The following is a 16,091-nucleotide window of genomic DNA, read 5'->3' as shown; positions in this document are numbered from 1 at the left end:
ATGAGTAGTCTGCAGATGACTTACACTGCATGATTATGCCATGCATACGTCCCTTCATGAGATCCTTGGCTTTCTGTAACTCCTGTTCGAATTGACTCTTCTCAGTGAGCAGCCTGCGCACATGCGAGTTGGTAGTTTGTATCATAGAGTAGAACGTGTTTGCGTTGCGCTTGTTGCAGTCTCCACGCTCTAGCCAAGTGATCACCACTTGCATTGCTTTCGTGAACGTTTCGTCATCTGAAGCAGACAAACATATCTTCCTTGATTTATGTGATCCATCCAATTTTTAATTATTAATAGACAATAGAAATACAATTCAGGTGTAAACAACAGGCATTCTTCCAAAACTGCTTTCAACCTTTTAAGCCTACTTTACACATCGCCAATTGGCGAGACAGTTGTCTTTGGACAATTGTCATCACGTGGTTGCGGATTGTCGGAGGCCAGGACAGTTAAACGAGAAAATGTTTATACGCGGCCAACTATTGGCACGTCAGTTGACAGCTAAACATGTCCGAGTTCTCGTCATCTGTTGTGACTAAACAGCTGAACTGGCAAAACCAAGACAGCGCTACTGGCCTACACCGTTCACACGGCGCCAATTGTCGCGACAACTGAGATTCCGAGAGGTGGGGGGCTCACTGGGCCCAATTGACTGTCCTTAGTCTACTCCCGGAGAAAGTTGAATTTCGGGCCAATTGTCGGGACAATTGGCCTGAAGTGTTTATATAAAGACAATAATTTCATGCCAGTCAGTTGCCTTATGACAATTGTCTCGCCAATTGGCATCGTATAAACTAGGCTTTACTTTAAAATGAACAGTCCAGAGGTTATGTTGAGTTCATAATTTGATTTACACACAATAATATTTCAAGTCCAAAAAAATGTAACTAGAATTTTGCTTCTATGTGATAATGATAGGTGTCAGTTTACTCAAGTTTCCAATATTAACATCTAAATTTCAAAATCTGCTTCGTGAAAATATTGTTGGACTGGAAATTTTGTAAAGTGGAGAATTACAAGACTAAATGCCGGTTTTTGAGCTCGGGATTTAGCCAAGTTCTAGACTTTAAACAGCTGGAATCAGAAAATTGGCTTTCCAAAACAGGGCGTAGTCGCAGTTTTTATTTTCTCAATTCTATAATTGGAAACGTTTTTCCTTGGCAAAATTAAACATTCCTAAATTGATTAATTGTGATTGATTTAATTAAATTTAGAAGTTTTTTTTTCAATTTAAAAATGATTTTTGTGTGTTTTGAATTGTAAATTGTGTGTGCAATTGAAGAATGTTAAGTGACACATAACCTAGCTACATTTGGACTGTTGTATAAATTAGAATTGGAACCGTTTTGGGCGTGAGCCTATGGTACTTTTCTTCAAGTTGTACAATTCTGAATGATTAAATAAATAATGAATTAATAAATGATTCAAAATAGCTGAAATTTTACTCTATTTTCTCTTTATTTTATTTTGTGTTCAATTTTCTAATTTTTCGAAGTTTAATTCAAACGTGACTATGACAATGACTACGACAACGCCCCGTTTCGGAAAGCCAATTATCTGACTCCAGCTGTTTAAAGTCTAGAAATTAGCCAAATCCCGAGCTCGGAAACCGGCCCTTAAACCTTAAGTATGTGTAACCTTATATGTAACCTTATGTGTAACCTAAGTAAACCTAGTATGTGTAACCTTATCTAAACTTGGACGAGGAATTGCACAAGGCTAACTTATTTTGCCCCTCCCTATCATTTCAATTGTATAGTTTTTGTAATTTATATTTATGAACTGTCTGTGTTTTTGTAACTATGTCATGTTTTGAATGTTGTTGAAGTTTGACTATTGTAATACTCTTGACGATTTCAAGAACCTTCTACAATAAAATAATTTGATTTGTAAGAAAAAAATAAAAAAAAATATTAATTTTAACTGACCTTGAATAACAGCTAATCTTGCCCGATCATGCAAATTTTAATTAAAGTTCTCAACTTTGTCAATTTTTTAGTTTTTCAAAAAAAACCTGAAAAATTTTCACCACAAAAAACAGTAGCCTGTACTATACAAGACGCATGAATATAATACACGACATAAGAATACATTCTCCAAGTATCATAGATTGACTTTATATGAAGGAAAACCAAGTTATATTCGTGGCTGGAGCTCAAGGCTTCTTTTCCAGTCACTCCAAAAACTATTGTATTTTAATGATTATTTTTATTTGTAAACATATTTCTTGTATTTTGCAATAAATATTGGTAATAAGATGTACCAAGTACTAACAATTCGGTTGCAGGAAATATTAACGATTAAGGAGTTTAAACGTAGTTTGAAATTATTTCTAAAGGAAGAGAGCTTTTATAGACTGAAGGACTATTTTGACTACTGAAATAGAGTTGAAGACGAATAGTAACTATATACTAGATATAAATTTCATGAAACATAAATGGTGTCTAGCTTTTTGCTAGCACTTTGACTTGTCTGACGCCGTTGAGGCCAACCAGACATAATAGATACCTATCTATAAAAACACTTCATTGACATGGGCTACTTATTAATAAAACAATATCAATAAAACAAATTTTATGAATAAAACAAAATAAAATCTTCAAGCACCCTTTATTTAAAAAAAAACTTTAAAATAGTTCAACAACTAGTTTCGGTGATAATAAAACATTTTCATTTTATAACCTTTATTTTTGTAATATCACCGAAACTAGTTGTTAAACTATTTTAAAGTTTTTTTTTTTATAAATAAAGGGTGCTATAAGATTTTGTTTTGTTTTATTATATCTATCTATCTATATTATGTGGTTGAATAAGAAATTTGAGAAAGTTGCAATTTTACACAGTTTGGCAAGGCTGTAATTTCCTGGATGGAGGGCCAAGTCTCAACTTATTGAACAGTGGCTTACTCTTGATCTTGTCGACGACGAGACTGGCCTCGTGGTCGGTGTAGTGTACAACAGGTGGAGGCGATGGCACGCGCATGCGCTCCTGTTCGACGCGATCGCGATGGCGCTGTTCGCGCTGCGCCTGCCGCTGTCTGCACTCCCACTCGTACTGGTCGTCGCGCGCCTGCGCAAAGTCCACGTGCAAACGGCCACTGTGCGCCAAATCTGTGTGCGAACCGATGCGCATCTTGTACCCTAAACACCAAAACAAATCAATCTCTTTATTCGAGACATACAATGTATATTGTAGATAGATAGATAGATATTCAATTCATTCAACACAGTGTTTTTACTATTACACAACCTACCAGTTCAAAGTCGTCAAAATGTGCATGAATGCGTCATCTACATTAAACATCAATTACAAAAATTCTGAAAATATATAACCAACAAGGATAGAGAGAAACACAACAGACAAGAAACAATAACAACCAAGGTAGGAATACCTAGTTTCCCCAATTAAATTCTTCAAAGATATACGTTTCAACTCTATTCAAGACACACAATGTATATTGTACTTGAATGTGTCATTTATATTAAACTAGTAGGTAACCCGTGCTATGCACCGGGGAAAATTTAGTTTTGTAAAATGCAATCTTCTCATGTCCAGGAAACATAGAAAATATATAACTATCTATCATTTTTTTTCAAAATAATGTGGATAATCCTTATGAGAGTTGAACATTTCCAGGAATAGAAAATAAAATAAAAAATCTCAGTACCCTTTTTGAATTATTTAATCACATGTTTTAACATTGATGCCATTTTCAAGTGATATGAAGTAGATAAATAAATACTGCTGGAAGATTCTTATGTTTGATCATGATATGTTAGTGTATTCATGTCAGTCATAGTTCATAAAATCATACTAGTAGTTCTGTGAACAGTAGACCTCGCGCTCAGTAAGTTACATTGACCTGTTGTTATGTTTTCTCAAAAATTAATAAATAATTAATTCATCAATTTAAAATGTCTAGAAAAAATCCTAAATGAATATAGAGCTTTCTGTCCTATCGTACCGTGACGTGTCGTCCCGGAATGTGAATGTGAGCGCTGTTATCAGGTCTGGCTGCAACTGTCTACAACGTTGATGGAAAGATACATTTTCAAGATGTTCGATGTTTTTGAACGGGTAGTATTATAGTTCACTAGACAGCTGATTTATGATGAATAATTCTATAGTCTGATTTTTACGGTAATATTGGCGTATGAAGGAGGCTCCTTTTTCCTTTTATATTATTATTGAAATGAAAATTTCCAAAAACCTTGTATATACGTCGACGCGCAATTTAAAAAGGAACTTACCTATCAAATTTCATGAAAATCTATTACCGCGTTTCGCCGTAAATGCGCAACATAAAAACATTTAAACATTAAGAGAAATGCCAAACCGTCGACTTGAATCTTGGACCTCACTTCGCTCGGTCAATGAATACACTAACATATGATCAAAAATAAGAATCTTCCAGCAGTATTTATTTACTTCATATCACTTGAAAATGGCATCAATCTGAAACATGTTGTGATTAAATAATTTAAAAAGGGTACTAGGATTTTTTATTTTTCTTTCTATTTATATTACAAGTAGCCCTATACAGAAAAGAGATAAATGAGTTTGATAGGTCTCGAACCCGCAAACGTCCATTCATGAGTCACGCATGTTACCAATCAAGCCACGGATTCACATGGAGAAAGCTCAGATTGGTATTTTTTTTCAAATTCATTCTAGTAGAGTGTTGTCATATCTTCAATAGTTTCCGCGATAAATGCGGAAAGTGTTTCAAATACACAGGTTTTCAAACATTTTCGCGCAGTTTCAGGATTTATAACTCGCTAATAATGCATCGAAAAAATTTACACTAGTCGTAGGATTGGAAAGTATTGAATTGTCTTTAATTTGATTATCACTTATCACTATCTCGACCTCAGCCTCTCCCTCTACCTAATTAGGGCTGTGCGGCAGAGAGGACCTAGAGCCCTAACTCCGCCCTTATAAAGGCTATTCAATTACCTCCTCACTTTGTGGTTACCCTTATCAAAGTTCAATATTGTTCATCTCCATTGAATAAAACATTCATGCAATTAAATGTTACAAAAATACAAAACATACAGTACCATAAATCATTATTTACCATAAAATGAGGTATTGGATGAAATAGATAGATAATTAAGACATTTTTTGTTAAAATGTAGCAAAAATTGAGAGAGTAATTGACAATACTGATTACATACCTGAGAAATAGAGAGCTTCATCAACCGATGACTCATGGACATATCTGATGTGGCAGAACTTTTTATTACTCAGTCGAACCGTGAGCATTTCTCCACATCGACCAAAAATCTCTCGTATCATTTCCTCTGCAAATTTAAAATTGAAAAATTAGTGAAAATTATCATTTATTGGTTCAAGATACATAATTATTCATTAAAATTGTATTGCAATAAGTTTCAGCTTTTATCAAAATTGATTCACCAAAACGCTAACATTCATTTGCTTGAAAGACAAACAGGGTTGCCTCTATTCAACAGGCAAAGCTTAAACAGATGGAAATTAATTGGAAGTTGCAATTATTCTAATTCTAATGAATCAACTATTATTAAACGAAAATCCCAATTAAATGCTGCAAATCACCCCGAAGACTTCGAATTTCCATCTAGCTGTTTACCCTGTTGTCAATATTTGCAGTAGCAGAAGTCTTTGGGGTGATTTGCAGCATTTAATTGGGATTTTCGTTTAATAATAATTAAAGCTCATAACACTCAACACAATTAGTCAATGAAAAGGCAACTTGGAAAATCGGTATGAATTATATAAGATGAATTTATTATTGAGAGAACACTTGATAGTTGAGGAGAGATAATTATACAGAGTGTTCCATGAAAGGTTTAACAGCCGAAGACCATAAAATGCAACAAGGAATTTGAAACTAAAGAAGTCAGTAAAAATAGTTTATACTTATCGAAAAAATTCCAAAGTTTCATTGAAATATTGAAAATTTAGATCCGAAAATTAGTACACATTCACTGTCGTCACTACAGCTGACTCGTAATTTCTTATTTACAAGAAAAATGACAGTTTGAATTAAATGTCAGTTCGTACCAGTGGCGTTTTCGGGCAGACCGCCGACAAAGATGGTCTTACAGCCGGGGGGGCGTTCGCGCGTGGTAGGCGGGGGCAGATTTGGGTTAGGGGGGAAGAGGGTACATGACTTGCAGTGAATAATCTCCTTGGTGGGTGTGGCGTCCCCACCTGGGGTAATGATGGATCCGTCTGGCGCCAAAATCATCCCGTCCGCACCCAGCATTCCGCCACCCATAATGCCGTACTGTAAACGACAACAAATCATTTTCTAATTAATTATCCTTTTTATAAAATTAATTCTCTTCAGACTATTTTTGCCAAGTAGTAATTTCAATCATTTCTGAGAAACGTTCTGGCTTTCACCAGCATAAAATTAATGCCGCAATAAGAATAATGCTATCATTCAATGATTCAGTGATTCAATGATTATTTCAACCAGCTAATTCATACAGTACACTGGGCCATGTCAGTACAATAAATCCTATTATATTAAGCGAGCAAATTTCTGTATATCTGTTTATATTTTCATATTTTTATATCTGCTTATTTATGTTCAACGGATCTCGAAAACGGCTCTAACGATTTTCACGAAATTTGGAACATAGTAGATTTATGATATAAAAATTCAATTGCACTAGGTCTCATCCCTGGGAAACTCGCTGAAGGACATGAAAAGGATAACAATTATTCATCCTTGCAAAAACAGATGATAATTTCGTCGTCTGTCGATAACAGATGTGAGTGCCTGTGTGGGAGAGAGAGAGAATTATTTTCAGCTGTGTAATCAGCGAGAAATTTTATCTAGCTAGACTATTTAATCGACTTGATCAACATAATCTGATTTGTTGACATGACATGATAATCCTCCTAAACTAGAGTATATCATAATTTTCAAAGTTGATCATTATTTGACAATTTTAAGTGATTAGTGAGTGTTATTTTGTTATTCAATTTGGTTTGTAAACAATCTAAATTAAAACTTTTTTGTTTTCAAATATTTGGACTAAAAATTGAACCTGAATTCAAGTGTATGGAACATAACCTACTTTCTGGATTATTTATAGTGTATAAATCAAAATTCGGGGAAGAAACAGTTTTGGGCTGTGCCTGTTAGTCCTTTAATCATTTTAAAGAATTGTGTTCGATTTATCAAAAGTCAATTAATAAATAACGAGCGAAGCTCGGTGCCCCGATATTTTATTTATTGAATTACAATAACAATAAATAAATAGGATACAGATGACGACAGGTTGAGGACGAGCGATGGTGGGAAGACCGAGGAAGATGGAGAGACCTTGTTCATACCCAGGCCCGGCACTAGTTGGAACGGGACACGAATATGTATGTATGAACAATAATGAATATACGTATAAAGATAATACATAACTTGCATTGCAACCCCGCCACGTTGACGAGTGTCAAAAAAATCCCGTACCTCGACAAAATACCCTTACATTTCCCGCACAAATGAAATTCCCGGTTTTCCCTCCCAGTGGACAGCCTGTTATTTAAAAATTCCTTGCATACCAAAATACGATTCAAATCGAATCATTTATTTGACATACAATAAATACATATCCAAAACAAATAAAAGAAAATACATAATTTTATAATAAAAAGTATAAAATAATAAAATAAAAAGTAAGCATAAATAATACCAAAATCATAATTAGATACTTTTCATGTGTAATTTGGCATCACCAGCAAAAGGAATTAAACATTGCCCGCTGGTGAGAGTTGCAATCAGTTAGTTATGCTTGAATCAATTTGTTACATTGGTTGGTTCCTGGTTTTATACAATAATATAGAAAAAAAATAATAATCCACGCTTCAAAATATGTTTTAAAAAATTAGATAATGCTTTCAATTGAAAAGAAATAGTTTTCTATTATCCAATTTTTTAGTATTTTGTAATTAATTATTGCTTCCAGATCAAAAGGCAATTCATTTATGAATCTTGTACATATATAAATGAGCTGTCTTCTAACTACTGTAAGTTTTGTTTTATAAATTTTGTATCTATAGGTTGTATTTGGTCTAAAATCATATTGAACTATATCATTTAATAAAAATTGGTTTTTATACTTAATAATATATTTTGCTAAATTTTCCAAGTACAATTGCCTTACAGTCATCACATTAAATTCTTCAAATAGCAGATTAGTTGGATGCAATCTAGGTTTATTCAATATTGTTTTAATAATACACTTTTGAGTGATAAATACGTTATTTAAATGACTATCGAAAGCCCTATCCTAGTTTATTAATTATTGATTATCAATTTAATAGGTGTCGTACCTGTCCCATCATCATGGCGGGATCCATGATGCCATGGGGCGATGGCATCATGTGATTGATGCCAAGCATGGCCGCCGAATATCCTGGCATACCGCCCATCATGGCTGCAGCCCATGGCGGAGGCGGCAACGCCCCCATGTTGCCACCAGGTGCCGCCCCCTGCATTGACGGCGACGCGCCGTTCTCTCGGAGACTACCGCCGCCTCCGCTATCGTTTGTATTCGGACTACAACTACTGGTTGTGCTCTCTCTCAGGTCACGATCATCCCTAACGGCAAATGCGGTTCATTAATAAATACATCATATTCACCTCACATCACATTTTCGCTACAGAAATAGAGTTCACTTACCAAGACTATATAGTGAGGTCCACGTTATAATGAAAATATTTGATCAACTTTGGTTTTGCTATCCTTGTCTATCATTTGACAAAGCTGTTGGTAATAACCTTTTCTAGGTCCACAACGATGCCAATTATGTTTTTGACGGTCTAGACATATAATTAATTGATACAGAGAATCGGCATCGATATTCGTTTATCTTTATCCACTGCCATTATAACGTGAACCTCACTATACTGAGTTGTTTGAAGAAAAGAGAACAAAGAGAATAGGAGCAAAAATTACTAGTACCATAGAGAAACAATAGCATAAGTAGATATCCCATGGTATAGGGCGATTATGTCGCAACTTTTACTGTTATCTCAAGCCGATAGTCCACGTAGTTCTTTACCGTGAAGCTTTATGACGCTGGTAGTCTCTCATATTGTGCCGTTCATACACTCTTACCCGGTCAAAACAGTAAAAATCAACAGTAATCGGCTTGGGATAACAGTAAAAGTTGCGACATAAAAACCCTATACCATGGGATATCTACTTACGCCATTGTTTCTCTATGCTAGTACATATAATGATGCCCACGTTATAATGACAGTGAAGAAAGATAAAAGAACAACGTTGCCGATTCTCTGCTTTGCCACTGATTCTTCTATACAGGATAGCTGATACCGGTTCATCTGATGTAATAACTGTTCATTTTTGTTTAAAATAATCAATTATATTTTATTCGTCAAGAAAAAGTATTTTTCAATGATTAAATGATACATTTTCATACTTGAGAATAAATACTTTATGATTAGCCTAATTATATTTCTAAATTGTTGGAAAACGATCTTGCTTTGTCGCGATGCTACTAAAGGATAGCGCGATCTGCTTCGTCGAATGATAATATTATTATTATTATAGTCATTTGTTACGTGAAGCCACAAATCTGAGCAGAGCTCAAATGGCATGTAACATGTGATGAACATTTTTCTATGCAAAGTGTATGCATCTGTATCAACTCAAAGTATGAAGGCACCACAGCATTCCTCCATTGTATAGGGACACGCTTCCACAAGTACATTGGTAATTGAAGACAAGAAAAGCCCATGACTACCACATAACCTTATTCTTTCAGGTAGACAATTGAAGAGCTTGAGTCCCGAATAATATGGTCCTTTTCCAAAAGTGTCAGTCTGTGAGCGGGGTACTGATATACAGCTGAACTCTTTGCTCTTGTGTTTTAGCCATGGCAAACTACATTTCCTTCAAATCTCTCTGAATTTCTGAAGACAAAATTTACAGTCTCAAGGAAGTACAATGCTGGGACCGTGAGGAACCTGCATTTTTTAAAAATGGGACTATATGAATTGGATTTATAGTGGATGCAGTCCTCACAGTTCTCAGCGCAAAAAGTGAATGATAGAGCTGCTGTTCTAAAAGTTTTCCCAAGTGTTTATCCCATTCATATTTCCTCATGTAATATGAGTCTCCTAATGTAAGCTTGAATAAGTATCACTCAAATTTATTCTATTCTTATTTACTATGAAAAATAATGATAATCTCATAAGATCTACAATACCTTCTATCTCTTTCACGATCTCTGCCTCTGTCTCTGTTCCTCCTGATAATTTCACGGGCATCTCTGTCCTTATCTCTATCTCTGAGATCTCTGTCTCTCTCCCACTCACGTCTTCCATCTCGATTTACTATTTCTATGACAACGTCATCTTGCAAGTTAGCTGCGTTTCTGTTCATCTCTTCACCTGAAAATTACAGAATGCTAGTTCAAACTTATTGTTCTCAAATAGCACAAGTATTTAAATAATTTAATTTAAGTATTTAACATAGTATTTCTAGTTTCATTCAAAATTTAGACTTTTTGAATACGGTAATTATTAAGTTACTGTCCTAGATTTTTTTATTCTAGACTCTAGTAGTATTTGATTCAAAATTTGCTTGTTTATCTGAGTATTGAAGAGCGTAAATTGTATTTTGAAAAGTGAAAGTGACATAACCAACATTTTGATTTGGACAGTATAGTATAAATTGGAAATGGGACAGTTTTGGGCATGAGCCTGTTGTACCTTTCCTCATGTTAAGTATTTGTACAGAATGTGATAAATAAATAATAGGTAGATATGTATTATAAATATATATGACTATATATATATATATATATTATATATATATATATATATATATATATATATATATAGGCTACAAAAGCTAAAGTATACTGTATTCAATTGACATTAGGAAAGTGTAATTGCAGTTGTGCCAATAATATTTTGATTTATGATCCTGATCCTTTCTATTATTGTCGCTACCACAACAATATAAATATGTGTTAAACTCTGTACTATTAATTTAAGATAATCAAATTATTTGAATTTATCTATTTATATCGATCAACGCTCTTGCTTCACTGCAGATTTGACATAATATTTTTTACAATGTGACTTTCCTTTATGCTAAAACTACTCCATATAACCACAGAGAAAAGATAACATAAGAAGATATCCCATAAACCATAGGTCGAGTATATTTCAAATTTCAAGACCATTATGTCTATTACTGCAGTCTATTACTACTGTTTTAGCAGGGAGAGAGTTTAAGAACGGCAAGGTACGAGAGACTACTAGCATCACATAGCTTCAAGAAAAAATAGCTTACTATAAGGACTATCGGCTTGAGTTGAAAAAATTGAGTATCGGCTAACAGTGAAATTTGGAACATAATGGTCTATGTGATATCTTGTTGTCCTATCTTTGCTCTATGATACAACTGTGAATACTGAATACTCACTAGTTAATGGCATAGGGGGTTTATTCTTATTAGTATTGAATTCGAGCGGGGCGTCATTCAGACTGGGATTCATGATAGGCCCCGGCCCTCCAACGCCGGAGGGCATCATGGGTCCGGGGCCCATTGCGAATCCCTGCGGTCCCATCATTGCAGGGCCCATCATCGGGGGAACCATTTGCCCATGCATCAATGCCGGTCCAAGCTGGTGACCTATAACATAATCAATCAATAATTTTATTCAATTCAACACGAAACATATCAATATACAAAAACAATACAATCAAAATAAAAATTACAATATAATACAAAATACAATATAATAAACAATACAATCAAAATACAAATTTTTAATAAACATACAAAATCAGGTTTTATGGTGGGGTGTGCTGAAAAGAAAGGAGGAAAAATACCTAGCCAACTATGGTTTCCCTTGTAATAGGCTAGTAGAGTGTATAACAGTATGGAATGGAGGGTGAAGAAAAGCGAAAAAGGGGAGAAATGGCTTCAAAAACAATACAATCAGACATACAAAGTACAGGCATCATGGCGGGGTAGCTGAAAAGAAAGAAAGGTGGAAAAATACCTAGCCAATTATGGTTACCTTTCTAATAGGCTGGTAGAGGGTATAACAGTAAGGATGAAGAGGATTGAAAAAGGGAAGAATTGGAGAGGAAGATAGGAAAAACGATGAGCAAATTTTGTAAGCGAGTCCACTTCTGAGAAATATAACTAAATAAATAGCATTGCATTCAATAGTTCGAGCAAAAAACTTGAGCTTCATACGTCGATATGGAAAAAGTTACTGTAGGTAACTTATTTTCTCTCTCCCTATCATTTTGATAATGTATTTATTGTAAGAATAAATAAAGGTCCAGTTTTTTATAACTAGATTAGTTCTTCTACTAATCTTAGAGTTTGTGAGAAAGTGGTCCAGAATAAGGTTTATTGTTTTAGTACTTACAATCAATCATAATATAAACACTATAATGATGTATTACTTCAATACAATGATAGGCCTACTGATAAAAAAATTGAGCCAAATAAATCAAATCATTTTATTGTAAAAGGCTTTTGAGAGCGTCAAGCGTAATACAACAGTCAAAGTTCAACGACATAATTAAAAGGAGATAGAAGATATTCTCTAAATTGGTTACAATAAAGGACTTTAGTGATTCAGTAGTCTCCATCCATGACCAGCACTCGCTGGATGGATTGCTTTAAAATGTCGGAGTTGATAACAAAAACTAAGATCAAGATGGCCAGTCATAGAGCTTGAAAAACTGTAGGTTCTACATCCATCCAGGGAAGAGGTATAGAAAGAAAAACTTATAAGTCATAAGTAATAAGTAACTCATTAGGTAACTGTATTAAAATTATTAAATTAATATATATATATATATATATATATATATATATATATATATATATATATTAATAAGAAATTTACCTTGCTGAGGCCCCATGAGTGCCATTTGCATGTGAGGACCCATGGAAGGAGGTGGAGGTGGAGGTACTGAGTCTGAAATAAAAAAAGTTATAGGTTAATTAGAAAATATTAATAAATTATAAAATAATATAAATAAAAATACATATCTTAGTACCCTTTTAAATTATTTTGTCACAACATGTTTCGGACATTAAAGCCATTTTCAAGTCCGAAACATGCTGTGACAAAATAATTTAGAAGGTACTGAGATTATATTTCTATTGACATTAAAAGTAGTTCTAAAGAAAAAAACTATAGAAAATAATAATATCATGCAGGTTAAAAGGATAGGTATAATTTTAATTTTCAGGTTCATAGAAAGTTTGTGATCAATTCTTAAATATCAAAACCCTTTGTAAAATCACACGGTAGGGTTACAAGGTCCACCGACTGATGACTCTCAAATACCTGATATTGCTTCAGGGGCCTGTATTGCTTCAACCAAGTTGAATGAGCAGTGGTTATAATTTATTCCCTTGCAAAAATAAAGCTGCGTATTAACTTACTCCCATCCATCTTATATTATACTATAATATTCATATTATCAGTGATGGATCCCGCAGCCCACAGGCCCCTATTTCGCCCCCACCACACCAGCTGCCGTGAGGAAATTATACGCTCTTTCAAACTCTCTAAAAGCCCAGATGTGTCTGTGAGCATGCTTCGAGAGGTTGTGGATACCAATGCAGTTACTCTCTCTGCATCTGTCAACGAGTGCTTGAGATCTGGAAGTTTCCCTGATTTCTTTAAAACTTCAAGAATTGTCCCAGTTTTCAAGAAGGGTAATCGTGAGAGCCTTCGTAGCTTCAGGTCAATCTTCATAACTCCTGTCTTTGGCAAGGTGATGGAGGCAGTGATCAAGCCTCAGATGGAGGCTTTCTTTGGCCTGTTCTCCAACATGCTGTTTGGCTTCCGAGTTGGGAGATCGACAGTGGGTGCAGTGGACCATGTAGCTGAGCGGATTTATGCCGCCTTCGAGGATGGTGAGTCACTGGGTGATCTGAGCCGAGCCTTTGACTGTGTGGACCATGGCATTCTACTTAGAAAGCTGAGTTTCTATAGGCTAAGGGACTCAGCCCTTTCCATCTTGGGCTCATACCTTTCTGGAAGGCACGATAACGTATGATGAAGGAGCGACTGGTATATCGGCCCATATATTCGCTGACGGAACTGGAGGATGAGCCTTTATTCCCCAACGATGTCCTTGGCCTCAGCGCCTCACCAGAATCTGAGGGAACGTTTCCCTCGTCTTCCTTGACACAGTCTATCTGGTCATCCCAGCTAACGACGAAAGATTCAAGTATCAAGTAAGTAAGGACTCAGATTGTCTCCCCCGGTAGTGCGGACTCCCAGACTCTTCCAGTGTCTTTTGGTGTTACTCAGTGATCGGTGCTGAAGCACCGTTCCTAGTAATTCAGTTCTCTCCATTCATATACCAGTATTTGCTGGATGGATTGTGTCAAAAAATTTAAAACTTGATAAAAAAATAATTAAGATCAAGATGAGAGGTCAGTCATATAGCTCAGAAAACATTGTATTGCCTCTTCATCCAGGGAGTAGAGTGCCAGACTCACAAGCCTCTCCCGAAGTGCCCTCTCAGAGACCTTCTCTTCTTGCTCATAATACACAGGCTTCATATTTAGTCATGGTAAATGACCTCGACGACCACGGTTCCTCTCTGATGTTTGCGGATGATACATCTCTACTGTCGTCGGGTGCTAAGCTTGATTTTTAAGTTTGGAGGCATCTGCGGAGCATCTACGATCTGCCACTTCGTGGTTACTGGCTAACCAATTTAACTGAATGAGGACAAGACTCAAGGGATCATCTGCAGCTTGTCCCGAGAGCTGCGCGACCATCAGAATCCAGTGAAGCTGCTGAGTTTTGTTGGACTGTAAGCTCAGCTGGAACAGTCATAAATACAGAAGGTAACCAGCTGACTCTCCCGCATTTGTATCATGCTGCTCAAGATGAGGGGCCTGGTGACTGAAAGGTATCTTGTAATTATGTAACACTCTCTCTTCCATTGCCACATCACCTATGGATTGCTCCTGTGGGGTCACCAGGCAGGGACTTCTGCTGATGTTTTGAGGCTGCCAAAGAGTGTTGTAAGAATCTTAACAGGCAGCAACCATCTTGCCCACTGTACGCACATTTTTGCTCGCCTCGGTCTTCTGTACTTGGTGTACGTCAATAGAATACCGCATACTCTGGTTGCTCTCACTACAACAAAATCATGCATCGTGAGCTGCATGTCACCAGGAGATAACTTCACCAATCACAGGCTAGTTATAAAATTTCTGCACCGAATTCATCTAACAAGCTGCCTCTTGGTGTGAAGCAGTTGGATAAGGCCGCCACCAAAAGAAACGTCAGGAAGCTGCTTTGTGACAAGGAATATTGTAATATAAACGAATTTAAGAGTAATGATTTGAATTTTTATTTAAAGTAGTCACTGTTTTATCTGCTGTGCTATATGAATACCTTAACGTACGTGTGTAAGTAGGCTACACTATATGTGATACATTTCTGTAAGTTGTATAATTCTGAATGATTAAATATGTAATTACGAGTATTAGAATTGAATTTTTAGACGCCACTGTTTCTACAAGTGTGAGTAATAAAAGAAACATAAGTTATTAAAGGCCTAAGCCTATATTAAACAGGACAATATCATTCACTCATATATATTAACTCTACTGATATAGTTATACCGTTAAAATACACTTGTACTTGGAATAAATTGTTGAGAATAAGTTAAGTTAATTTGTTTAAGTTTAACTTAGGCTAGATACTCACTAATTGGAAGAGGAGGATTCCCATGAAAGTTGAAAGACATTTTCAATTATTAATGTACACTTTGTTATGAAATAGCTCTGTTATGGAACTGACTGGTTCACATTAACTTGCATTAAGAAATAAAACTTCTCACTTCTAACAAAAACTGATAAGCTAAGCACATCTCAAAGTATAAAAAATAATATAACAATTATACAAAATTGTTAAACTCCATCTTGTTCAATTACAGCTAAATTTAAAAAAATGCAAAAATACACTATATTCCATAATATAATATAGACCTGGATGGTTTTAACTATTGATAATGAAAATGAACACCACAATCAAATTCCAATTCTACCGAGAAAACT

At 35.3% G+C, this 16,091-nt stretch overlaps 1 protein-coding gene across 1 annotated transcript in view; it reads right to left on the bottom strand.

Annotated features, from left to right (window-relative positions):
* Window positions 1-16,091, bottom strand: part of LOC111048772 (ecto-NOX disulfide-thiol exchanger 2) — a 26,227-nt gene extending 10,136 nt beyond the window's left edge. Inside the window, exons 1-9 of the mRNA XM_039428967.1 lie at window positions 15,742-16,091; window positions 12,904-12,975; window positions 11,457-11,666; window positions 10,231-10,414; window positions 8,329-8,596; window positions 6,049-6,274; window positions 5,181-5,306; window positions 2,910-3,143; window positions 25-237 (exon numbers count right to left, since the gene is read on the bottom strand). Of these exons, the coding sequence (XP_039284901.1) occupies window positions 25-237; window positions 2,910-3,143; window positions 5,181-5,306; window positions 6,049-6,274; window positions 8,329-8,596; window positions 10,231-10,414; window positions 11,457-11,666; window positions 12,904-12,975; window positions 15,742-15,781 (1,573 nt within the window). The 5' untranslated portion in view covers window positions 15,782-16,091. The remainder of the gene's footprint in view (window positions 1-24; window positions 238-2,909; window positions 3,144-5,180; window positions 5,307-6,048; window positions 6,275-8,328; window positions 8,597-10,230; window positions 10,415-11,456; window positions 11,667-12,903; window positions 12,976-15,741) is intronic.

Source organism: Nilaparvata lugens, chromosome 5 (assembly GCF_014356525.2).
Source record: "Nilaparvata lugens isolate BPH chromosome 5, ASM1435652v1, whole genome shotgun sequence".
NCBI classification, from domain to species: Eukaryota; Metazoa; Arthropoda; class Insecta; order Hemiptera; family Delphacidae; genus Nilaparvata; species Nilaparvata lugens.
Note: the sequence above shows the minus strand (reverse complement) of the source record. Positions and strands in the feature narration are given on the sequence as shown.